General features: G+C 42.8%; 2 protein-coding genes and 1 long non-coding RNA gene across 3 annotated transcripts; 2 read left to right on the top strand and 1 right to left on the bottom strand.

Annotated features, from left to right (window-relative positions):
• Positions 1-301: 301 nt before the first annotated feature.
• Positions 302-8,240, top strand: LOC145425896 (uncharacterized). The gene is made up of 4 exons (XM_080299360.1): positions 302-800; positions 996-1,094; positions 5,985-7,601; positions 7,716-8,240. Exons 1-3 carry the CDS (start codon positions 485-487, stop codon positions 6,374-6,376), a joined length of 807 nt encoding a protein of 268 aa, XP_080155486.1. The 5' UTR covers positions 302-484; the 3' UTR covers positions 6,377-7,601; positions 7,716-8,240.
• A 4,069-nt stretch (positions 8,241-12,309) lies between these two features.
• On the bottom strand, positions 12,310-12,942 carry LOC145425910 (uncharacterized). The gene is made up of 2 exons (XR_013906677.1): positions 12,538-12,942; positions 12,310-12,410 (listed from the first exon to the last, which is right to left on the bottom strand). It is a non-coding gene; the product is annotated as an uncharacterized LOC145425910 (long non-coding RNA).
• A 1,559-nt stretch (positions 12,943-14,501) lies between these two features.
• Positions 14,502-26,654, top strand: LOC145425890 (uncharacterized). The gene is made up of 7 exons (XM_080299354.1): positions 14,502-14,718; positions 15,770-16,120; positions 16,268-16,366; positions 19,680-20,006; positions 21,422-21,745; positions 23,472-23,804; positions 23,905-26,654. The coding sequence occupies exons 1-7, from the start codon at positions 14,682-14,684 to the stop codon at positions 23,994-23,996; spliced, it is 1,563 nt and encodes a 520-aa protein (XP_080155480.1). The 5' UTR covers positions 14,502-14,681; the 3' UTR covers positions 23,997-26,654.

Here is a 26,654-nt window from a genome sequence, read left to right as displayed (position 1 = left end):
TGGTGACGGTCTAGCCGTGTGAATGTCAAAGAAGAAAAAACAAGTCCTAAGTTCCAAATACACCGGTTTGTCCACTTGCAGGCCAAAGTGGTATGTTTGTTTATATTTTGTGAATTTTATATCGCAATATGTTTTAATGCTGAAATACAATTTCCTTGTACATTTGTATTCACCAGTTCTACAGTGTACCTGTGTACGTTAAGAGAAGCACAGTAAACATCAGTACAGAAGAACTCTCGTGTTTCTCTTGTATGTGTACAAGCCGGCATAATGCAAATGTACTGTTTATAAGATTGGGAAACCTGCAGTCAGCTGAGACTTAAGAAGTAACTTGGATGAGTGACGAAAGGTTTCTCTCACTGAAAACGCTACGTCCAGATGAACAGAATCAACTTTTGAGGTCTAAACTTGATCTTTACCTCAAAGTCACACATGGAGTCTCTGTCTGTCCTCAGTTTCCCAGCATGCCTCAGCTGCTTTGGAGATGTATGAGGGGGACTCATTCCACCTGCCCTGTGAATTTGACACTTTTGATTTGAGTGACCCCACAGTGGTGTGGAGTCGCTCCGACCTCAGTCCTTCAACTGTCCACCAGCGTCAGCTTCAAGGAGACGAACTGAAAGATCAAAACCAGCGTTACAGTGGCCGAACATCCATGAAGACTGACGCTCTGGAAACTGGAGACCTCAGCTTGACCCTGACCAACTTCCAACTGTCTGACAGCGCCACCTACACCTGCTCCATCAGAGACCCTATATTTGGCTACGAGAGACTAGGAGATGTGCAGCTGCAGGTCAAAGGTCAACAACAAACACATGCTGTAGACAAATCTGACATCACTCAGATAAAACGTTATTACTTTAAAACTTTACTTTAATAAGAAATAACCATGTTACTCTAGGCTCTTTCACACAAGTATAGGCCTGTTCAGTAAATTCACTAATTACATTCCGTCAAAGGTCAAAAGTCTTACTTGTCTTTATGTTTCTACACAGAACGGTTTCCATCCTGGGCCAAAGCTCTCCTGGTTCTCCTGGTTCTTCTTGTGGTTTCTGGAGGTCTTTTATTTCATTTCCGGCACCATTTTAAGTCAGGTTAGTCTTTCCTACAACACCTACCCATAACCCTTTTGACCAAACCAAAAGAGTGAGTGATCGGAGGCTGTGATCACCACACACTTATGGTCCCAGAAGTGCAATGAGTCCAAGGCTTAACTGAAAAAAATGGGCGCATCAAAGTGTTAGATGTTGTTTTATGCAATAGTCAATTAAAAGCTTGAGCTCTTGAACAAGTCTCCTGGAGAGGGGCTAAACTTTGTCTCAGTCTGGAGTTGCCCTTGGTGAGAGGTGGCAGGCTGAGGTGGGTAACTTAGCATTCCCTCAGTTTGCTGCCTGTATGTTGAAGTTTTTCCCAGTGGATGAGAGAGTTTTCTTTTTCTCTGCGCCTTTGGGTCAGGGATTGGGACCTGACTGTCGTCTGCACTTATGTGCCAAACGACAGATCAGAGTACCCGGCCTTCTTAGAGTCTTTAACTGTATGTAAATTATGTCAATTTGTTAATTTATTGTGTTATGTATGTTATTTCTTTCTTTCGCCTTTAAGTGACAAAAAAGGAGGTTAAGAAAATGTGCAAAGAAGCTAAGAAAAGCCGTAAGATAAAGAAGTCATAAGGAAGATTAAATAAGTTGTTTCATAGTGAAAGGGAGCTGCAAAGAAGATAAAGAAGAAGTTGGGAACTGTTTTTCGTTAAGTTTTTGTTTCTAAAGCAGACTCCTCTCACAGTCATGTGCAGCCAGCGTGGTACATTTAACTGTGTTCTGTTTATTGCACATTTGTTAACTTTATTTTAAATTTTTGTTTGTTGTATTTATGTTTGATCATTCTGCACATTTATGTAATGACAGTTTGACGGTGGATTTTATAGTGAATTGATGGAGAAGTGTGACGGAAGAATAAATCCATCTGTAAACAAAGAACCGTGGTTTCATGTATTACCTGAGTCAGACTTGGTTCACCTAAACATATAGTGAATGTCCACAGGGAATGCCTGGCAGAGGCCGCAGTCAACAAGATCTTCAACTCTCACCTTCAAGAGCACTCCAAGGGAGACTGGGGACATTAAGTCCAAATGGTCTGGATGTTCAGCACCTGCATTGCTGAAGCTGTTGCACTGACCTGCAGCCACAAGGTAGCTGGTGGTGGTGGCAACCCCAAAACCAGATGGTGGACACCAGAAGTGAAGGGAACCATCAGGCTGAAGGAGTGCTATCAGGCTTGGTCAGCCTGTTGGACTGGGATCAGTCTATACAGTGGGGCAAAAAAGTATTTAGTCTGCCACCGATTGTGCAAGTTCCCCCACTTAAAATAATGACAGAGGTCAGTAATTTGCACCAGAGGTACACTTCAACTGTGAGAGACAGAATGTGAAAAAGAAATCCATGAATTCACATGGTAGGATTTGTAAAGAATTTATTCGTAAATCAGGGTGGAAAATAAGTATTTGGTCACCTTAAACATGGAAAATCTCTGGCTCTCACAGACCTGTAACGTCTTCTGTAAGACGCTTTTCTGTCCCCCACTCGTTACCTGTATGAATGGCACCTGTTTGAACTCATCATCTGTATAAAAGACACCTGTCCACAGCCTCAAACAGTCAGACTCCAAACTCCGCCATGGCCAAGACCAAAGAGCTTTCGAAGGACACCAGGAAAAGCATTGTAGACCTGCACCAGACTGGGAAGAGTGAATCTACAATAGGCAAGCAGCTTGATGTGAAAAAATCAACTGTGGGAGCAATCATCAGAAAATGGAAGACATACAAGACCACTGATAATCTCCCACGATCTGGGGCTCCACGCAAGATCTCATCCCGTGGGGTCAAAATGATCATGAGAACGGTGAGCAAAGATCCCAGAACCACACGGGGGGACCTGGTGAATGAGCTGCAGAGAGCTGGGACCAAAGTAACAAAGGTCACCATCAGTAACACACTACAACGGCAGGGAATCAAATCCCGCAGTGCCAGACGTGTTCCGCTGCTGAAGCCAGTGCATGTCCAGGCCCGTCTGAAGTTTGCCAGAGAGCACATGGATGATACAGCAGAGGATTGGGAGAATGTCATGTGGTCAGATGAAACCAAAGTAGAACTTTTTGGAGGAAGAAGAATACTGAGTTGCATCCCAAGAACACCATACCTACTGTGAAGCATGGGGGTGGAAACATCATGCTATGGGGCTGTTTTTCTGCCAAGGGGACAGGACGACTGATCCGTGTTAAGGACAGAATGAATGGGGCCATGTATCGTGAGATTTTGAGCCAAAACCTCCTTCCATCAGTGAGAACTTTGAAGATGAAACGCGGCTGGGTCTTCCAACATGACAATGATCCAAAACACACCGCCCGGGCAACAAAGGAGTGGCTCCGTAAGAAGCATTTGAAAGTCCTGGAGTGGCCTAGCCAGTCTCCAGACCTCAACCCCATAGAAAATCTGTGGCGGGAGTTGAAAGTCCGTGTTGCTCGGCGACAGCCCCAAAACATCACTGCTCTCGAGAAGATCTGCATGGAGGAATGGGCCAAAATACCAGCTACTGTGTGCAAACCTGGTAAAGACCTATAGTAAACGTTTGACCTCTGTTATTGCCAACAAAGGTTATGTTACAAAGTATTGAGTTGTATTTTTGTTATTGACCAAATACTTATTTGCCACCCTGATTTACGAATAAATTCTTTACAAATCCTACCATGTGGATTCATGGATTTTTCTTTCACATTCTGTCTCTCACAGTTGAAGTGTACCTCTGGTGCAAATTACTGACCTCTGTCATCATTTTAGGTGGGGGAACTTGCACAATCGGTGGCTGACTAAATACTTTTTTGCCCCACTGTAGGTATTGACAGGCCAAGCAGAACAGTGATCAGGCAGGGGCTAAAGCAAAAACTTGGGTTTGGGAAGAGTTCGGAGAGGCCATGGAAAAAGCCTGGAGGGTGTGGTCACACTCTTCAGCCTTCCTCGGAAAGTCTATGCCAGGGTGCTGAAAAGGAGAATCCGTCCATTAGTCCAACAAAACAATGGTTCTCAGCTGGAAAAGGGTGGAGTGCCCACGGCACTATTCAGAGAAAGTGGAGAAATTAGCTTTCTCTGAATGGTGGCTGGTCTCTACCTTAGAGAGAGGGTGAGGAGTAGAGCCACTACTACTCCACATAAAAATGGAGCCAGTTGAGTTCCTGGGGGAGACCCATGGCATGTCAGAGAAATTATATCTTTTGGCTGGGCAGTAATATTTAGTGACATCACTAAACATTAACTTAGGCTGTCTTAAAGAGACACCACACATTTGTTATTGTTACACTGAGGAGAGGGAGGCATAGGCTTCTCTGCTTTGCCTGCTGACACCACAACCTGGCCCTGAATAAGCAGAAGAAAATGGATGGATGGCACCAAACTACAACAACAGTAACCTCAAAGTGCTTTATATTGTAAGGCAAAGACCCTACAGTAATGCAGAGAAACCCCAACAATCAAACAACCCCTATGAATAATTACTTTAGCAGCAGTTTGATGCAAAAACTCCCTTGTAACCAGAAGTTACCTGCCAGTAGTTACAGTTCCTTTGGGGACAAAATGCCTGAATGTGGTCATCCACCTTTAATACATAAGTAGACTGGTGCATGAAGTTAAGCAAGGAATTCCTTCGTTGCAAGTTTATCTTGAATGTATTCACTCAAATAATGCAAACTAGGTCCCGCAAAGGGCCCTTTTATCCCAGCGAGTCTCCTCTGCCAGAATCCACAAACTCAACAGCGAAATCAGCCACACTACTCCTCCTCTGTCAGAGTGTCAGCAGTTTTGTGAGCAAGTCAGTGCTAGAGTATTTATCAAAAACCTGATTTAATTTTTCCAGAAAATCCAGAAAAGTTATATTCATGTTACCAGCCAACATCTCCTTGGCCACATGAGCGCCCTTCCTCTGATCAGGTTCACAAGGAAAAATAATTTAGGATTAATGAGTAAGCACTAGATGACATTGAGTGTGTTAGGGTGCCTGAGTCGTTCAGTCAAGTTTTGTTTTTATAATATTTTAAGTCTTGTTTATTTATTTTTGTTTTCTCTGTGCTGTGCGACTTGTTCCTATGTAGTTATCTGTATTTCTAGTTTAGGTTGTCTGGTGTTTGATCCTGTTCATGCCTGGTCTCGTCTCTGTTTGTCTTGGTCCTGCATCTGTGTGTCCTGCCCTGTTAGGTCCGTCTTGTCTTTGTTTCCCCTCCCCCCAGTCACGTCTCTGTGTTGCTCCCTTGCCTTCTCTTCCCTTGTTCCCCAGTAGTGTCTCTGTCGCTCCTGCCTTTGCCTGTACATAGTCGGCCTGTGTCTCTGTGTGTTTTGCAGCTTTTAGAGACACTTGTTCTGTGTGTACTATGTTTAGCTGTGCTTCCCCTGTCTTGTCAGTTGCTTATGTTCAGCCGTCTTCCCCAGGCGTTTCCTCCCTGCCCTTAATCCCTCTCATATATTTAGAGTCTGCATCTCCCTCTGTCTGGCATTGCATTCTCCCTCATTCCTGGCTGTTCCTTGGCGCTCCGTGGCTGGAGAGAGCCCTCTTCACAGGATCCGTGGCTGCTGCATTCATTGCTGCATTGTTCTTTTCTGCCTTGAAATATTCTCCTGAGCTGGTCCAATATCTGCTTATCCAATATGCGGTTTAGGGCACTCGGAGATGTAAGTGGCTAAAGGAGTGGATGCACTAATGAAAAGTGCTAAAAAAAATTAAAAGAGCTTGTTTATCATTTAAATGTGAGCTTGTTCACCTCTGAAAGATGAAGCAGAACTGAAACACACATAGAGCAGGAAAGAGGGAATGGGAGACAGAGAGAAAGACACAAAAGCAAGTCAATCCAGAAAGGGAAGGGAAGCATGTGACAAGGAAGATGAGGTCATGTGACCATCACAGCTACAGCTGATTTTTTCATGTTGTGCTTTGTTGTCCTTTCAGTTTACAAGGTCGAGGTGGATTCAGGGGTGGAGTCTGTCCAGCTGCCCTGCAAGACCGCAGTTTGTCTGCCCAAAGACGCTAAAGTGGAGTGGACTGATGGTTACAGGAAAGTCCTCGTCTATGAGAATGGTTCTGACCAGCCTGAAGAACAGCATCCATTTTACAGAGACCTAATCAGAATGAAGAGAAACTTGCTGAAAATTGGAGACCTCAGTCTGACCCTGAAATACCCCACAGTCACAAACACCTACACCTGCACCATCTACAGCCGGGAGGGAAACATCCTGCTGAAGAAAGAAGTGCTGCTCAGTGTCAGAGGTCAGTGCTGTAGATACAGGTCAGCCCTGCGATCTGAGAGAGAGTATCCTGAGAGAAAAGGCTCAATGCAATAGCTATGTGTACAGAGGGTTTGAATATGTGACTTACTGAAATTTTGCTTGCTCAGACTGTTTGTGTTGTTTTTTTTTTTTTCTGTGTTTGTGTCAGGGGTGTATGTGCATTGTCTTATTTTTGTTTTAATGTCTAAAACTCAATAAAAAAGTGATTATTAAAAAAATCTGCACACCCTGCACAGATTAGGGCTGCAGTGATGGGGATGCTCTACCAGTCCATCATGATGAATCAGAATCAGAATCAGAATCAGAATGGGTTTATTGCCAGATGTTGAGGTTTACAACATTAGGAAATTGCTGCGGTGCTTCAGTGCAAACAATAAGAATTAAAGTGAAAACAAGACAAAAGTAACGCACTGAAGCACCAGGGCATCCATACACGGCGCCATCTTGGTAGGTAGAGAGAGCTGAGTATGAAAGGGAAGCTGTTGATTTACAGGTTACTCTACATACCTACCCTCACATTTGGTCACAAGCTCTGTGTTGTGACAGAAAGAATAACATTTCCACGTCTCCTTCATGATGTGACAGTGTCAGAGCTGAATGCACTTGTAGAGCATCATGTTTTTATGGCTCACATTTAAAGTGTTCCAGCTCTAATGTACAGCTGTCATATTAGAAATAGAAGCAGCTCTGATTTTAGTGCTCAAAGAAATCTATGAAGTGATGAATTCACACATGAACAGTTTTCTGCAGCGTTCCTCTCGGCCTTATTTGCAGCTCCACTCTTGTTTTTGCTCTAATAATTATTTCTCTCCATGAGCTGTTTCTCTGCCTGAAGGAGGCGCCACTCCATCGCTTCATTTAGTGCAGAACAAGAGTCACATGATGCTGCTCTGAACACCAATCACACTTTGTACAGCTCATGTTGTGTTTGTTGTCCTCTCAGTGTGTCAGGTGGAGGTGGAGGAGGGGGCGGAGTCTGTCCAGCTGCCCTTCAAAACCACACAAAACCTGCCTGAAGATGCTGAAGTGGAGTGGAAATACTATGAGTCTGGTGAAGTCTTTAGCAAAATCATTCATGTGTATGAGAACGGCTCTGACCAGCCTGAAGAACAGCACCAGGATTACAGAGACCGAACGAAGATGAATGAAGACCTGCTGAAAACCGGAGACCTCAGTCTGACCCTGAAACAGCCCACAGAGAGAGACAGTGGGAGATACAGGTGTAGAGTCTACAGTGAGAGGATCTCTAGATTCAAAACAGTGCTGCTCAAGGTCAAAGGTTTGTTTCTCTCTCTCTATCTCTCTCTCTCTCTGTGTGTGTGTGTGTGTGTGTGTGTGTGTGTGTGTGTGTGTGTGTGTGTGTGTCTCTGACTGTCTTGTGTCTCCTCTGCAGGGAGAGTTCAGGTCCAGGATCAAACAGGGGACATCAGGAACAGAAGCAGCTCCATTGATCCGACTCCTCTGATGGCTGATCAATCAGTTTGATCTGTGTGTTCTTTGATTATTGATCAGTGATGTCAGAGTGGAGTCAGTGTGATGTTGTTGTTGTGTGTTTGAGACTTTTAGTGTCCATGAAGGTCTCTGCTGCCGTAGATCCTCTGAACTGTGACAGAGGTCTCACTCTGGAGGAAACTCTCAGCACTTTCCAGCAGCTCCTCCATCATGGAGGACGTTCCCTCACTGTAACAGGTGGAGGAGAGAGGAGAGGAAGCACAGGTGGATCCTCTGAGGAAGAGGAGCGTCCTACAAACCACATGATCACATGACCAGAGGACAAGCATGTGCAGAAACACATTAAAGTCAGCCTGTAAACACGTTTGTGTAAATTCTAGCCGTGTGTTTCTGTTACATTCAAATAAAAGCAGAGAAAGCAGAACAAATGCTGAAGCTGTCTGTGTGAAATAAAGGAGTTACAGTACTTCCTTGCTGCACTGTGCTCTCCTCACACTCACACACACACACACACAGTAGGGGTGGGTTTTAATAATCGATTTTTCAATTAAAATTGATTTTAACTGGAATAAACCGATATCAATTCATTAAATCTGGAAATCGGTGCTCACACAGACAAGTAAATTTTGCCACGTTTGAAACGTCAAAGCGGTTAACAGAAGGTAACCATCATGGCTACTTTTCTCTGTATCTATGAAGCGCCTTGAGGCGACTTTTGTTGTGATTTGGCGCTATATAAATAAAATTGAATTGAACTGAACAGGACATTTTGATATTTTGAGGGTCTTCCTAGTTCTATTTTTGAGATACACCAATTTTTATACTGCATGAAAAATTTAAATAAATATTATAATGCAAATTTGCAAAAAAACCCAAAAAACAGCATGTGCATCAAAATACACTATTACAAGCAGTGCAATATGACTTCTGAGCATATATAGAAAACCTTAAAGGCAAACATGACTTTTAAAAACACCAGTATAGGCTTATAAGACCCCCCCCCCAAAAAAAAAAAACCAAAAAAAAAACAACTACATTTTCCGTGAAAATGACGTCACTTCCATATTCGGGCATGTGATGGTGGACATGTGATAGTTCATGCTGATGGCTATTCCAACGTAGGAAGTGTTACGAACAACGACGACCGTGGCTCAGGGGGTTGGGAAACGCATCTGTAACCGGAAGGTCGCCAGTTCGATTCTCTCTGTCCTGGTCGTTGTGTCTTCGGGCAAGACACTTCACCTACTGGTGTTGGCCGATGGCGTGATATGACAGCCTCGCTTCTGTCAGTCTGCCCCAGGGCAGCTGTGGCTACAACTGTAGCTACCTCCACCAGTGTGTGAATGAATAGTGGCATTGTAAAGCGCTTTGGGTGCCTTGAAAAGCGCTATATAAATCCAATCCATTATTATTATTTCTGGAATATTACCATATTTTTCGGACCATAAGGTGCACTGGACTATAACGCGCACAGTCGATGAACGGGTCTGTTTTCCTACATAAGGTGCACCGAGTTTCTATCAGGAGCTCCTTAATGAAAGAAAACAGTCGGATAAGTCAAGCTTTACTCAACTCATTCCTCTTGCTTCCTCCACTTCTTTAACATTGATTCATTCATGTTGAATTCTCTTGCAGATGCTCTATTCCCATGTTGTTGTGGTATATGTTGCTCCGGCATTTTTCACATTTTTGCTATGTAACTTTGCATCTGTTTTCATGGATGCCTGGATGTTAAACTGAACTGTTACACCTGGTAAAGCAGCAACACTGATCATTTTATTGAAGATGAAAGAATTCAGACAGTTTTTAACTCTCAGTGTGCCGCAGTGTTCGTTTCACTTTGCGACCTGAAGCGGACGGAGTTTTGGACCCAGAATACTATGAGTCCACGAGGCTCCTGGCTACGGTAACCATAATACTCCAACAATCCATCAAGCGGTGCGGCTTCGTAGCTTACGATAGTCGTACTAAAACATTTTTGACAGATTTTTGAGCTCCACGTAAAATCGGTTTGAGGCCAGTAAACAGTAAAATAAGGTGCACTGGTTCACAGATGCAAGATGGCGCCTGTGTTTGGCTGTGCCGCGGCCTCTGTCCATCTGTTTGTTTACTTTTCATGTTGTGCTAGTGTCTTTTCTACACTTTTGTCCAGCATCATCTCCCTCCGGATTTATGATTGCCATGCGTTATTGCGATAGCGTTAAATCTGCTAATGATAATTTTCAGAGTCAACGAAACACGGGTGTTTTCCCGGTTTACCTCCACTCTTGCTGTTCAGCTCTTTTTTGCTTCCCAGGCCTCATCGGAGGTAATGGGGGAAGAGAGCGGGCTTTTTTGGGCTACTTCGTCGGCTTAGCAGAGAACTGGATCTTCAGGGGCTTTACTCTTGGGCTGCTGCCAATAAGATACGCCTGAGACTTGTTGGAGCTGGATTATTCCCCACAACTCCCTGTGTTAACCACCCGGGCTGTCACCTGAAAGCATGGAAAGCCACAGCTCATCGCAGTAGGAACCCTGATTTACCGTGTGGCTCACCACATTGACATTGAGGAAGTTCAGGGTCTCTCCAAAGATCCTCAGGATTTTCTATACAGGCGCTGTGGAGAGCATCCTCACACAGAACATGACATCGTGGTTTGGGAACAGCTGTGTGAAGGACCAAAAAGCTCTCCAGAGAGTGATCCGTACAGCAGAACGCTGCTGCAGGATTGCTCTCCCCCCACTTCAGGACACCTACACCAGGAGATGCCGGACTAGAGCAGCGCAGATACTGAAGGACCCGTCCCATCCTGGCAACAAACTGTTCCAACTTCTGCAATCTGGTAGAAGGTTCCGCATCTTCCGGGCAAGGACAGAGAGACTCAAGAGGAGCTTCTATCCCCAAGCCATCCGTGCCCTAAACACACACACCCGCCCTCTCACATCATTTATAACTGACTGAGACAGGACTCTCTTCCAGACACTCTAAACCAAGGCACAATGTACATTTCAAACTCCTTTAACTTAAATATGTTTATATTGTCTATCCTGTAAAATAGTCAGATGTCTATTCATATTAATGTACAGAATTCACCTGCTTGCTGCTACTACTGCACATTCACCCAGTGGATATACTATATGTGTGTATATATATATATATATATATATACACGTATATATATAATGTTCTTCCTCTACACCCCCCCCCCCCAATTTTTGCACATGTCGAGGAGCGTGTCAGGCTACATTTCACTGTGTGTTATACTTGTATAACTATGCATGTGACAAATAAAGAACCTTGAACCTTGAACATTGTGCTGACTCTGTTCCTGGGCGTTAAGGCGTCTGGGAAGGGATCTCAAAACTGGATTATAGATGGCAGACAGTTGGCGTCGTAAACCACGCCTCTGTTCAAAGATGGTCGCTCACAGTGGACATAGATGCTTCTTTCACTCCTCTTTCAAACATCTGTCCTCTCTGTCCAAAATGTGAACATTGGCATCCTCGAAAGAGTGACCTTTATCCTTAAGATGCAGATGGACTGCTGAGTCTTGTCCTGTGGAGGTGGCTCTTCTGTGTTGTGCCATGCGCTTGTGAAGTGGCTGTTTGGTCTCTCCAATGTAGAGGTCTGGGCATTCCTCGCTGCACTGTACAGCATACACCACATTGTTAAGTCTGTGTTTTGGCGTTTTGTCTTTTGGGTGAACCAGTTTCTGTCTGAGTGTGTTGCTGGGATGTCATGCTTGGAGAAAACTCTCCTGAGTTTTTCTGATACACCGGCTACATAGGGGATGACAATGTTGTTGCGTCTGTCTTTCTTATCCTCCCTCGCTGGTGTCTGATCTTCTTTTCTGTGCCTCTTTGCTGACTTTATGAACGCCCATTTAGGATAACCGCATGTTTTGAGTGCTTCCTTTACATGTGTGTGTTCGGAAGGGAAAAAGAAGGAACTCAAGACAGACGCAACAACATTGTCACCCCACTTTGCAGTTATTTATTTGTAAAAAATGTTTGGAATCATGAATGATTTTCATTCCACTTCTCACGTGTGCACCACTTTGTGTTGGTCTTTCATGTGGAATTCCAATAAAATTGATTCATGTTTGTGGCTTTAATGTGACAAAATGTGGGAAAGTTCAAGTTCAAGCCACTGTATATGCAGGGGCGGATCTAGAGAAATTTTCTCAGGGTGGCATGAGGGTGGTAAACAAATCAAATGAGGTGGCAAAATCAAAACCTGTTTTTCAAACACACATGCAGGTGGTTACATGTGGTTAAAATAATTCAAATGCAGTAAGTATACACGTTTTTCATATAAATATAGTTTATAACTTAATTATTGTCTGTAGCCCGCATAATTAAACACTTTAGTTACATAAAACATGTGAGTTTTGATGCTATGTACTGTATAGCCTTGTAAGGAAGAGGACTCCCTTACTGCATTTATTTATATTATCTGTATAGCACTTTAGAGCACAACTTTCACTTTATTAAAAGCACCTTATCAAACACTTTATTTAGCATTGCACTTTAAGCATGGATTTGCACACAAGAAGTTTAAATATTTATTGACTATTTATTGGGAATTTTAAAATCAGTTGGTAGCCTTATTTCAGATCCTGCACAGCTGCTCCTCGTCAAGGAATGTGGTGGTTGTCTGTCAGGAGAGAAGAATGGTGATTGTGATTAAGGTTTACCAATAAGGAAAACTAATGCAAATGTGTGTGTGAAATCTAGGGATAAAAGTGGTGCAAATAAGTGTTTGTAAGTTAATGATTACTCACCTTTCTTGCCTGTGTCCTCTTCAAGGTGTTTGGGCAAATGTTTCCCTGGGGGTCCAGACACCATTTAAAGGTTCCGGGAGAGACCATGGGTAAAGAGAGTGTGGTGAATCTTTTTGTGCTTGGGTTTCTGGGTTTTTATAATATTGGGTTTGGTGTAACATTAAAGTGTGAAGTATTTATTAATATGTAAATGTGAAAATGTATTTATGTATTTATTTATTCTTATTGATATATTGTATACTGTGGTGGAAGGTTGGGATTTAAGAATTTACCTGAGAGTGGAATAATGGTTAAGTCTGTGACAGCTGAACATATTTAAGGCTGCCAGTTGTCATTAGAGCGTGGATTTTTTGTGCTGTGAAGAAGCTCGACAAGTTAATTGTTGTAAGGAGAGCCGTATAGAAAATAAATACTTTGTTCCACTACACTTGCCTTGGTCTGTCTCACTGTGTTTCCAGCCGCTAAGGGCTGCCCTGTTACAAGCCTGTATAACAAATACATATGTAGCCCAATAAGTATAAAAACCCACAAATTATGTGTGCCAGGAAAAAACAATGTTGGTCCACCAAAAGAGAGGAGAGCAGCACAGGGACAAACCTGCAGGCCTGACAGCAGGAGGTGTATCACTCCGCTGGTTTTCTACTTAGTGACAGTGTTTACACTGCAAATGTGCCTTTGTGACATTCATCAGTGCCCTCACTGACACACAAAACAAAACAACTACACAACAGAACAACTACACGAGACAACACACTAACTAACTACTCTACACCAAACGTCACAAATCTCCCACATCTAGAAACTGTCTCTCTCTCTCTCACCAACAACCAAATCCCACTTAATTAATTGGTTGACATGGTACATTTTTCCATTGGGCTTTTTTTTTTTCTATTATTGTTTGATCTACTGTACAATATAAAGCACATTGAGGCGACTTCTGTTGTGATTTGGTGCTATATGAATAAAATTGAATTGAATTGGTCAAAAATGACTCCAAGGTTCCTCACAGTGTTACTGAAGGCCCAGGTAACGCCATCCAGAGAAAGAATGTGGTTAGATACCATATTTATAAGATGTTTAGGGACGAGAACAATAACCTCAGTTTTATTTGTACAAGATCACTTTGACATGCTGGTGGGAGGAGTCAAGAGATGACTTGCTCTACCTGCTGAGCCACCCGAGGAACCTTCAGGGTGTAGTCATTCTTTTTAAACTGAACCTTTGTTCTGCTTGTTGTTTGACACACAAACAGCACTGTTGGAATGTGCCACACACAGAGTGTGTGCTCACATTACGTGGCATATTTGTGTGTATTGAGCCATCGGCTCTGACGCACACAGTATAAACAGCACATATAAAGTCCACAGTGTGGACACAGAGCAGGGAGTGAACAGGCTCAGGCAGCAGCAGTGCTGATATATGCCTGGCCTCCATTCGTCTCATTAAAGCTGCTGAGCCTCCAAACAACAACATTCACACATGTGAGCCTCACAAATATCACCGACAACCAAAAGTCCCATTTTTATATTGATGTCAGCATTATTCCATCATGAAGCAACGATAGAAACACATCTTCATTTCATCTCTGTTGGAGCCTTTTGTTCAGTGAAAGGACAAAAAGCTGCCAGCAAATCAGATTCACTCTGCTGCACTGAAACACTGTGGACACAGTCTGGAGACACGCAGACTTTAAACTTTATTTGCATGATGTGAAAAGAAACCACATCATAAATGTGATCATGTGGGACTTTAGAAACAGGATCGCCGTGATCAGAGAACCCGGCCTCTTTAATAACCTGTACTGATCTTTTCACATCTGCATCATTGTTGCGACAGCGGAAGGGAAATTTCAGTGTCAGGACTGAAGGCGGAGCTTTGTGCGTGTCAGGGTGAGGCCGCAGCAGCCGCCTCCAACCGGAGCGCTCGGGCGTGAAACTAGGAGGAAAGCCGACGTCCTCTTTTCTCAGAAGTGATCTGTGGCTGCTGGACTTCATTCCTCAAATTAACAAAGTGTGAAGCTGAACTCTGAGCTGTGACAGTGAAGCAGTGTGAGAGTGTCAGTAGATGATCAGCAGAGGAAAGTGAAGCTGCTGTGAGCTGATGTCCTGAAGGGCTTTTAAAGAGTCTCTGAGTTTGACAGGAACATGAAGATGTTTGTGGTGTTTGTGATCCTCCTGCACGGTAAGTACACCTTCCTCTCTCTGCTCTCATCATCAGCTTTTCTTTCATCTCTCTCTCTTTAATGTGTTGAAGTGCAGCAGGAGAAGATTTCCATCAAACACTGGATTCTGATTCAGATCAAACTAACAATCCAAAGCAGCAACTTTCAAATCTCTGGATTCTTCTTGGTGGTTTCCAGATGAGCTACATATTTAAGTAAAGTACAGATACCTTAAAACTGTACTTAAGTACTTACTGTCATGGTCCTGGGTCCTTCTCTGCTTTCTTGTGTTTCTATATCATGTTGTTCTAGGAGTTATTCTATGAGTCCTAAGTTGTTCAGTGTAGTTTTTTGGATTTCCCCTCGTGTCTTTACCCCCAGTGTCTCCCTGTGTGTATTAGAGTTCTGCTGCCTTGTTTCCCCTCCTTATGTTTTATTCCATGTTTCCCAGCCTGTCTGTCTGAAACCTGCACAGACATGCTGGGACGGCATGTCTGTGCAATATTTGAATACTAGTGATTAAGGAACTGACCTCCCAGCCCATTGTTCCTTCAGTGGGCTGGTTTCAGTCATTATGCAAAGGTACTGTTTATAAGGTTGAAACCTGCAGTCAGCTGAGACTGAAGACGTCACTTGGATGAGTGACGAAACACTTCTCTCACAAAACGCTACGTCCAGATGAACAGAATCAACTTTTTGGGATAATCTGAAAATACTGTGTTATTTCCACTGTTGCGTGGATGATATACAGCTGTATGTTGCACTAATTGCAACAACACAAATGTATTCTGAATCTGTTGCTCTGATGTAAAACGCTTTGATCAGCTTAGTGATTTTAGATCTGGATTCGTCTCAGTCACTCCCAAATCTTTAATTTGTAAAAAGACTTGAAAATCTGTCCTCCGACATCAGGACTTCCACTCACAGTCTGTTTGTGCTGTTTGACCCTGACTTTTTTTTTTTTGGACTCACAGATCACATCAGTCACACATTCTCATGTGTGTCTCAATGTGTCTAAACTTGATCTTTACTTTAAAGTGACTCATGGAGTCTCTGTCTGTGTGTCCTCAGTTTCCCAGCATGCCTCAGCTGTGGAATCATATGAGGGGGCATCATTTGTAGTGCTGCCCTGTGAGTTTGACACTTTCAACCTAAGAAATGCCTCAATGGTGTGGAGTCGCTCCGACCTCAGTCCTCCCACTGTCCACCAGCGTCAGCTTCAAGGAGATGAACTGAAAGATCAAAACCAGCGTTACAGCGGCCGAACATCCATGAAGACTGACGCTCTGGAAACTGGAGAGCTCAGCCTGAACCTGACCAACCCCCAACTGTCTGACAGCGCCACCTACACCTGCTCCATCAGAGACTTTGGACGTGAACTCAGGTGGAGTGATGTACAGCTGCAGGTCAAAGGTGCTGCAGGTCAGCAACAAACACCTGCTGTAGACACATCATACATCATTCAGATAAAACTTATCAGAGAAATCATATTGGCTCTTTGATTGAAATGTAGGCCTATTATGTCAGTCAGAGGTCAAAGGTCATGCTGTTCTTTTTGTTTCCCCACAGAACGGTTTCCATCCTGGGCCACAGCTCTCCTGGTTCTCCTGGTTCTTCTTGTGGTTTCTGGAGGTCTTCTATTTTATTTCCGGCACTATTTCATGTCAGGTGAGTGTCTCCTACTACACTACCCATAATGCCGATGTTCAGCAGGTGTCCTCTGGTGGCTCCTTGACTGCGGCTCACACAAACTTGTTCCAGAAGCTGAAAGAGTTGAGAGTTACAAACAGCTGATACAGAGAGCTGAAGAGAAACTTCCAGGTTTGTTCCAGAAGTCAGAAAACCTCCTTCAGACTCAGTCATTGATCAGTGAAACAGCTCCACAACATGACTTTACTAAACAGTGTGTGTGCTTCACTGCATTGATCTGACAAAGAGGCTGCATGTGGACAAGCTGTTCTTTCATTATCTGCAATTTAACCAGTTTTACTTTTTACCAAAAGTTTCACTGCGATTGGTCATGAGTTAACAGAGGTTACAAAAAAAACAAACTAATACTCGAGAACACAGACATGTGAATAATATGTAATAACTTTACAATACAATCACGATCGTGGCTCACGAGGTTGCAGTTCATCTTGTAATCGGAAGGTTGCCGATTCGAGCCCCCGACAGTCTTAGCCATTGTGTCCTTGGGCAAGACACTTCACCTACTGGTGGTGGTCAGAGGGCCCAGTGGCGCCAGTGTCCGGCAGCCTCTGTCAGTGCGCCCCAGGGTGGCTGTGGCTACAATGTAGCTGCCATCACCAGTGTGTGAATGTGTGGATGACAGGTTGTCTAAAGCGCTTTGGGGTCCTTAGAGACTAGAAAAGCGCTATACAAATACAGGCCATTTACCATTTACAATGCAATGTACACCAGCTCACTGTAATCCAATAAAGGTTAAAAAAAAAACAATGTTAAAGAGACCTCCATGATAAGATTTTATTATACATTTATTTTATTATACTGTCATTAATATTTATTATTTTCACACAGTGGTCACTGACATCTAATATGTGTGTGTTGGTTATAGTTATATAAAGGTTCAGGATCAATGTGATGAATTTAGAAGCAGAAAAATAAAAAAATAAAAATCAAATGCATAGCATATGCATGGTAATCAAATAAATGTATGAATAATTTTTGTGTGTGAAGAAAACTCCTCATTTACATGAACAAACTGGAATCTATCAGATGTGATTCAAACCACTGCAGTGAATTTCCTTTAATAACTCTGGTGTGTTCTAGTGTTTGTAGTAAAATGTTGTGGTCTACACTGAGGTCTAACAGGACAAGCACAGGAATAAGTCCTCTGTAAAGTAAAGTAAAGTAAAATAAAGTAAAGTAAAGTAAAGTAAAGTAAAGTAAAATTTTATTTATATAGCACCTTTCAAGATAAAATCACAAAGTGCTTTACAGAGGCAGAAAACAGACATTAAAATCTAAAACAAAACAAAATCAACCAAAAGCGAGTTTAAACAGAGGTTTTTACCTGCTTTTTAAAGGACATGACTGAGTCCACAGATCCCAAACTCAAAGAGAGCGAGTTCCAGAGTCTGGGAGCCACTGATACAAACGCTCTGTCACCTTTTGTTTTTAACCTTGTATGCGGGACAGCCAGCAACCCCTGGTCACAAGACCTCAGGGACCTGCTGGGGTGATAGGAAAGAAGAAGATCACTTAAGTAAGTTGGAGCTACACCGTGCAGGGCCCTATAAGTCATGATTATGATCTTAAATTGGACCCTGAACTTGACAGGGAGCCAATGCAGCTAAATCAGCAGGGGAGTGGCATGGGAGTGTTTGTGATGCTTTGTCAGAAGCCTGGCAGCAGCATTCTGAACACCCTGCAGTCGTTCCAGGGAGGCGTTACTTAAGCAAGTAAACAAGGAATTACAATAATCTAAGCGAGATGAAACAAAAGCATGAATAATCATTTCCAATTCGGAACGTGACACAATGGGACTCAGCTTAGCGATATTTCTTAAATGGTAAAAACAAGAGCCAACCAAAGATTTAACGTGTGTGTCCAGCGTCAGAGCTGGATCAAATGTAACACCAAGGTTCATAATGGATGATTTAATATAGGAAGCAAGAGGGCCTAGATTTTTAACCACGAGGGGAACAAATTTCTCAGGAGCAAAGACAATGACTTCCGTTTTATCAGCATTTAGTTGAAGGTAATTACCAGCCAGCCAATCTCTAACGGAGTCTAAGCAGGACTGCAAGATTTGGAGCTTAGAAACATCAGGTGGCCTAGAAGAGATATATAGCTGAATATCATCTGCATAACAATGATATGAAATATCAGAGAAAGAGCTAAGAAGTTGCAGAAGAGGGAGTAAATACAACAAAAACAATAATGGTCCCAAGACAGAGCCCTGAGGCACCCCATAGGCAAGAGAGAAAGATCGATTTGACAAATAGGATTTAACCCATTCCAATGCGGTACCCGATACACCCACCCAGTGGTTTAATCTATCTAACAAAATAAGATGATCAACAGTGTCAAAAGCAGAGGTCAGATCCAGCAACATCAACACAGTGCACTCTCCAGCATCATAATTCATCAAAATATCATTAGACACTCTAAGAAGTGCAGTTTCGGTAGAGTGAGCCAGACGAAAGCCAGATTGAAATTTATTAAGAACGTTGTGTTCATCTAGAAAATCCATGAGTTGCTTGGCCACAACCTTTTCTAAAATTTTGGCAATAAAAGGCAATTTTGAGATGGGTCTGTAACTGGAAAGCAAAGAAGGATCAAGTTTAGGTTTTTTTTAAAAGTGGGTGAATGGCAGCACTTTTACAGTAAACAGGGACCTGACCAGAGAGCAGAGATGCATTAATAATTTTAAGAACACTAGGACCAATAGACTCAAAAACATTTTTAAGTAAAGATCCAGTTAAAATATCAAGGGGGCAAGAGGATGGTCTCATTGAAGTAACCAGCTTCAACAACTCAGGCAAAGACACTGGTGAAAATCTTTCAAATCTGACAGGCTTAAGTAAAATTCGAACAGGCAAATGGTACATGGAGGGAGAGATTTTGCTCCTTACATTGCTAACCTTTTAAGGAAACAACAAACAACAACAACAAAGAAGGAAAGAAAATTATCACAGTCTTCATTCGAAGAAATAGCGACAGCAGCAGAAACCGGAGCAACAATATCCCTAATTGTGTCAAATAGAACCTTAGGGTTACCTCTGCTCCTAGAGACTAGGTTTGAAAAATAAGCAGCCCTTGCATCACGAACTGAAGCGTTAAAAGAAACTAAAAGGTCTTTTAAATAAAAGAGATGAACCTGTAAACGAGTCTTTCTCCACAAACGCTCAGCTTTACGACAGACACGCTTTAAACAGCGAATGCTGTCGTAACAGGTCATAAGGAGACCATTAGTAACCTTTACTACAGCTCATGTTGTGCTTTGTTGTCCTCCCAGTCCGCTCGGTGGGGGTGGATTCAGGGGTGGAGTCTGTCCAGCTGATCTGCAAAACCACAGTTTGCCTGCCTAAAGATGCTAAAGTGGAGTGGAAGGATGCAAACAACAGGAAGGTCCACATGTATGAGAACGGCTCTGACCAGCCTGAAGAACAGGACGATAAATACAAGAACCGAACAAAGATGAAGAGAAACTTGCTGGAACCTGGAGACCTCAGTCTGACCCTGAAACAGCCCACAGATGGAGACAACTCCACCTACACCTGCACCGTCTACAGCAGGGAGGGAAACATGCTGATGGAGAAACAAGTGGATCTGAAAGTCAGAGGTCAGTGCTGTAGATACAAGTCAAAGGTCAGAGGTCAGACTGATGATGGTGGTTCAGTCTCAGTGGGCTCCATCCAATAATGTTACAGTGTTAGCATGTCTGATGTTTGTGGCTGTTTGGGTTTTTATTTGATTTCCAGCCAAATGTAAAAGCTTCAGCAGATGAACTGTAGGAGCAAAGTTCATGTGTGAGACTTCATCTGAAAGGTCACATCTTCTAGTTTCTGAACATGTGTTTGTTTAGCATGTGGCTAAAACACAGGCTAAGCTAAGTCAGCTCAAATCTCAGTAACAACCTTCTTTGGTCCTCATCTATAATCAGTCATATCTGAGTCACAATAACTAGAAGATGATTTCTAGCAGAAGTGTGAACATCTCCACATCCTTTCTCCATGTTATCATCCAAAGCTGTGTGAAGTTTCAGAGCTCTGCAGCTAACAGAGACTTTCAGTTTGCTGCTCTCTTCCTCTGACAGCTCCATTCTTAGGGAGCGTTAGTTCTCTGTTTCACTTTATTCCACTTATTCAGTCTGATGTTCTCTGATCTGTTTGTCTTGTTTAGTGTCTTAAAGGCTGCCAGTGCCTCTCTTTGCTGTAACCAACCTTTCTCTTTATTTCTGAGCTTTTTAAGGACTTTAACTGATGCATCAACCTTTGAAAATGGAAAGAAATCAGTCAGATTCATGGCTGCATCACAGTGTCACATGTAGTTCTCCACATCAGCTGGATTATATCTATAGCAGCAAACAGCAGCTGATGCACAAATCTTTGTCTGTGTTAATAAAGTTGGATCAGTTCAAACAGTTTGTTGCTCTGCACTTGAAAGCAGCTTGTACAGTTTCCTAACTAATACTGTAATTCTGTACATGAGATTTTATTGGCTGTTAGTGAGCCAATCAAGAACATTCAGACCAATCAGGTAACTGTGGGGGAGGGATGTGGAGTTGACCTTTTGGCATTTAACCACGAGCTGTAAACATGAATAAGGTTAGCAGAGAATAATGTCTGTTAGTGAGGTGGATGTAGAGTTTAGCAACGATAGAGTTGGGTGGTCCTCACAGGACAGCCACTACAAACATATGATTTTATAGAATATGATGCATTACTGCAGATTCAACACAATAGAAAGGATTTGAAATGAGCTCAGCCTTAAACATGTGCAGCAGTAATATTGATCCACAGACACTGATGGGAACATTTTTCTGCACAATAAGTACTTTGACTTTTCATACTTTATGTACAATTTGCCAGTACTGCAGTTTTGTGTGTAGTGAGGTGTTTTCATGGTGTTTTCTTGGTGCTTTTACTAAAGGAAGCTTCTATCAAATTCTTCCACATGTTGTCAAACTGAGCTGTGTGATGAAGTGAGTGTGACAGAAACACTCAGACTGTGTTTCTTACTTTGTTGTCCTCTCAGTGCCCCAGGTGGAGGTGGATTCAGGGGTGGAGTCTGTCCAGCTGCCCTTCAAAACCACACTTCACCTGCCTGAAGACGCTAAAGTGGAGTGGAAGGACAACAATGATAATAAGGTCCATGTGTTTGAGAACAGCTCTGACCAGCCTGAAAAACAGAGCGAGTTTTATAGAGACAAAACGAAGATGAATCAAAACCTGCTGAAAACTGGAGACCTCAGTCTGACCCTGAAACACCCCTCAGACTATGACAACAGGATGTACACCTGCACCGTCTACAGCAGGGAGGGAAACATCCTGCTGAAGAGAATGGTGCTGAAAGTCCGAGGTCAGTGCTGTAGATACAGGGCAAAATGTGGATTGAAGCTTTTTCTGTTTCTATTTTGATATTTGGTGGATTTTCATGTGCTTATTTAAACTGGACGAAACCAGCTGTGAGTCACTGCAGCAGCTCTGTGCCAACAACCAACCAACACCTGGGTGGAGTCCCAGCTGAAGCTGAGAGATACTCAGAGACAGAAGCAGCTGTATGGAAGCATTCTACAGGACGGCTGACACAAAGCTGATGTTACTGATGTCTCCTAGATAGATCTCATGGACCAAAGGCTCTCTGTGTCATCTCGGCTCCAGCTGAACTAAACTGAGAGTGAATTTGGGCTTTCAGGGAGGGGTGAAAGCAGAGCGCTGTAAAGGAAAGGGCTGTGATTGGTTCAGAACACGTCAATGAGAAGAAAGGAAAGCTTCAGAGCAACATGAATGAAACAAAGTGTTTTGATGACGACTGAAAGCCAAAACTGTCCCTGAAATCAGAGTTCAGGGGCACAGCCAGAAGACAGAGAATCGTGGAAATAGTGGTCAGCAGGTACTTGATGGAGTGTGTCCTGCTTGCTGGACTCCATATCATATGTTAGCAGAGAGTGTCTGGCTCTTGATTGGTTGAAGTGGAGAACATCTGCTGCAGAAAGATGCCTCCTGGTCCATGGTGGACATAGATGTTTTCTTTCACCCCTTTCTCAAACCGACCGCCCTCTCTGTCCAGAATGTGAACCTTTGCATCCTCACAAGTGTGATCTTTGTCCTTGAGATTCAGATGTACAGCTCAGTCTTGTCCTGTCGAGGTGGCTCTTTTATGTTTTCCAATTTAGACGTCTGAACATTTCTGGCTGTTAGCACGAATGCTCACAGCAAATCTGGGACTGTCCAACAATTGCTCTTAGAACTGTAGAAGCTTCTCGGATGAGAGGTGAAATGTCTTCAAGAAACTTAAAGAAGTCCAGAAGCTTTTCTTTCAAAGTTCCTAAGGCTTTTTGGAATATGCTTTGTGCCCACGTGGATAAGGATGGTGTCGGCCTCTGCACAGGATCGTATTCTGCCCAGAAACTTTTCTAAAATGTTGCAGAGTATGGGCAAAAACAGAGTTCATGTGTTCTGGAATAGCAGTGTTATGACTAGTTTCTTAGCAGTCAACAAGATGGTGTATTGGTCAGAATACAGGAAGGAGGACAAGAGGGTTCCACTTTGCTTAACTGTTGAAGTCAGCTGGTTTTTTGTCACCTTAACTCATTCACTGCCAGCCATTTTCAAACGTATGCTTTCAATTGACGTCTATAGACGTCAATGGCAGTGAATGAGTTAATAGACAGTGTTGCAAATAAGCTGCCATTAGGGCAACTATATTACAGCAACAGTGGTTAAGCTAACATAAACTCAAAGGTGTCTTATAAAGAATATTTAAACATCCATCTTTGCATATACATATCAACAACACAATGAACAATAACTGATGTACTGCATTCATTGTCAATCACTTGAAAATGATCCCCAACATTTCTCGTGCTGTCTTCCTTGGGAGTTCGCCTTGTAATCGGAAGGTTTCCGGTTCGAGCCCCGGCTTGGACAGTCCCGGTCGTTGTGTCCTTGGGCAAGAGCTGTTTCTCTGCCTGAAGGAGGCGCCACTCCATCGCTTCATTTAGTGCAGAACAAGAGTCACATGATGCTGCTCTGAACACCAATCACACTTTGTACAGCTCATGTTGTGTTTGTTGTCCTCTCAGTGTGTCAGGTGGAGGTGGAGGAGGGGGCGGAGTCTGTCCAGCTGCCCTTCAGAACCACACAAAACCTGCCTGAAGATGCTACAGTAGAGTGGGTACGCTATGACCCTGAACCAGTAATAGATGTCCACGTGTATAAGAACGGCTCTGACCAGCCTGAAGAACAGCACCAGGATTACAGAGACCGAACGAAGATGAATGAAGACCTGCTGAAAACTGGAGACCTCAGTCTGACCCTGAAACAGCCCACAGAGAGAGACAGTGGGAAATACATCTGTGGAGTTCAGAGCAAGAACATCTGGATAAGATTCAAAACAGTGCAGTTCAAAGTTAAAGGTTTGTGCTTGTGCGTGTGTGTGTGTGTGTGTGTGTGTGTGTGTGTGTGTGTGTGTGTGTTTGTGTGTGTGTCTCTGACTGTCTTGTGTCTCCTCTGCAGGGAGAGTTCAGGTCCAGGATCAAACAGGGGACATCAGGAACAGAAGCAGCTCCATTGATCCGACTCCTCTGATGGCTGATCAATCAGTTTGATCTGTGTGTTCTTTGATTATTGATCAGTGATGTCAGAGTGGAGTCAGTGTGATGTTGTTGTTGTGTGTTTGAGACTTTTAGTGTCCATGAAGGTCTCTGCTGCCGTAGATCCTCTGAACTGTGACAGAGGTCTCACTCTGGAGGAAACTCTCAGCACTTTCCAGCAGCTCCTCCATCATGGAGGACGTTCCCTCACTGTAACAGGTGGAGGAGAGAGGAGAGGAAGCACAGGTGGATCCTCTGAGGAAGAGGAGCGTCCTACAAACCACTTGATCACATGACCAGAGGGGCGTGGCCTTCAGTGGTAGTAATAAAGGAACAGTGCACATATTCCACTTTGAAGGCTCATCTCCAACAAAGCAGACCTGTGATCACTTTGACTCAGGATGATGGATCGTTTGGATTTGTCTTTCTTTCTCTGGCTTTTCTTGTGTGTCTGTGTGTCTTTGTATGTTGGATAGAGTCATGTGACCTGCCCAGGGACGACACATGGAAATGAGCAGTTTAGCTCAAATCTGGCAGGTTTCCATCTTCTGTTTTTATCCTGATGTCCCTGAACATGAACACTGTCCCTGTCAAATACATCCAGATACAAAGATCAGATCTACTGAGCATCATCAGCGTGTCAGCTGCTAACTGCATTGTGTATTTTTATACTGATGTACATCTCCTACACTGAAGTACTCTGTTATAAACTTGGTGCTCAGTGACTGAATCTCATCATCATAAACTAAAATTCATATGAATCTCTGCTACACTTAATGCAACATAAATCTGACCATGAGGCCACAGACACTCTGCACCGCAGTCACACACTGCTCTGTACTGTGAATGCACCACATTAATTCAGACAGTTTATCCTGCACAAAAGTACCCAGTATTTTCATGCAACATTCAAACAACAAACACAAAACACACAAAAAAAAAAAAACAAAAAAAACAAAAAAAACAAAAACCACAAAGTAAGTATAACTCAGTTTGTTTTGCAGGACGTTACATTATATGAAAAATACATAATTTAACACAACACAGAGAGTCACCACCATCTCTAAGCAACTTATCAAAGACATTACATTCATGCACATTAAATACATGCTGTGGGTCAAATGTTTTTCCATGTTTGAGATGTTTCCATGTTTGTTGTGATTAGGGATGGGTATCGCTTAGGTTTTAAACGGTGCTCAAACCGGTGCTTAAAGAATGGAGAACACAAAATTGGTCCAAAAACCTCTCATGTTCAGCTGTTTTTTGTGAAAAGATAACAATGTTAGCCTTTTCTGCAGCTACAGGGCATATATGGTATCACTCTGGGCTGGAAGCAGTGATTAAACAATGGAAAAAACACAAACTTTGTCCTAAAACCTCTCATGTTCAGCTGTTTTCCTCTTTTTTTTTTTGCCTTCTTGGCCAGGGTAAAGGGAGTATCTGCCATCAAACAAGAAGACAGCTGCATGTAACTACGACGGTGTTTGCTAGTTCACCTTACATGCATTAATGTAATAACGTGGTTAGCCTACTCAACGTAAATTACACATGAACAACATTAAGCTACTCATGCAGAGAAGAACGGCTGCTGCTGCCATCATCATCCGTCATCATTTCTGCTACACTGGCAGGGCTAGGGGCCAGGACTCTCCTCTTCGAGTTTTTGGGGGATGTTGCTAACTCCAGGTCCGATAACAGGAACCACACCCGCAGTAGATGTGCTCTGTGTGAGGTCTCGCAGCAAGCTATCAAATACGGCGCATTTTTCGGCTTTTAAAAAAACGCTATGCGTCGCCAGGTGTTTCATCAGATTTGAGGTGTTACCTCCTTTGCACAGTATCAGCTTAAAGCAATTGTTGCTGCTGAGTTTGCATCTTTTACTGTGAAGTACAGCCAGACTTTTGACCGCTTCGCCTTGGGCATTTTTAATCTGTAGCTCTGCTTTAAAAGAATGTACGTACCTGTAATGTGCGCTGCTTTTCGGTCTGGTTACTACCGTTTATGTCAGATACCGGTACCCATCCCTAGTTGTGATCAGTGTTTACTCAAAAAAGTAAAGTAAAAAAGTTATGACACATATTACACAGAAGACTTTTTTTTTTTAAAGTAATGCAGTACATTACTTAAAAGGAGATTTTTGTGTCAAGGCTGAAATGGATCAGTGTCACACTGGAAAAACACCAGGCGAGGCTTTTCTGCAGCCAGGTGAGCCAGATGAACAGGTTAAGTAGATGTGTGGTGGGCGTGGCTTTTTTAAAAGGAAAAACTAAAATAAATATGTTTTCATTGGGGTTATTCCTTGTGACTAATACTAATTAGTATAATAAACGTATGTCTTTACTTTAGAAGTACAGATACTAGTGTTAAAAATACTCCAGTAAAAGTTGAAGTACTGATTCAACTTCTTTACTCGAGTAAAAGTAAAAAAGTAGAGGCTCTGAAATACTCAAAGAAAGAAAGTAAAAGTAGCTCTTTGGAGGACATTTGTGCAAAGCTAACCGAACCTTGTGCTTTATTAACATAATGATAAGACAAGTAGATGGAAATACAAAGATTTATTTCAGTCTAAAATTGAATTGTAACCAATCAGTTAAGCTTGAATCAGTTAAGTATGAGCATGAGCAGGAAAAGTAAGGAAAATAAAACAAAAAAAAAAAATAAATTAAAAAAAAA

This window comes from Astatotilapia calliptera, chromosome 3 (assembly GCF_964374335.1).
Source record: "Astatotilapia calliptera chromosome 3, fAstCal68.1, whole genome shotgun sequence".
Lineage (NCBI taxonomy): Eukaryota > Metazoa > Chordata > Actinopteri > Cichliformes > Cichlidae > Astatotilapia > Astatotilapia calliptera.
The sequence above is the reverse complement of the archived record's forward strand: the minus strand, read 5'-3'. Positions and strand labels throughout refer to the sequence as shown.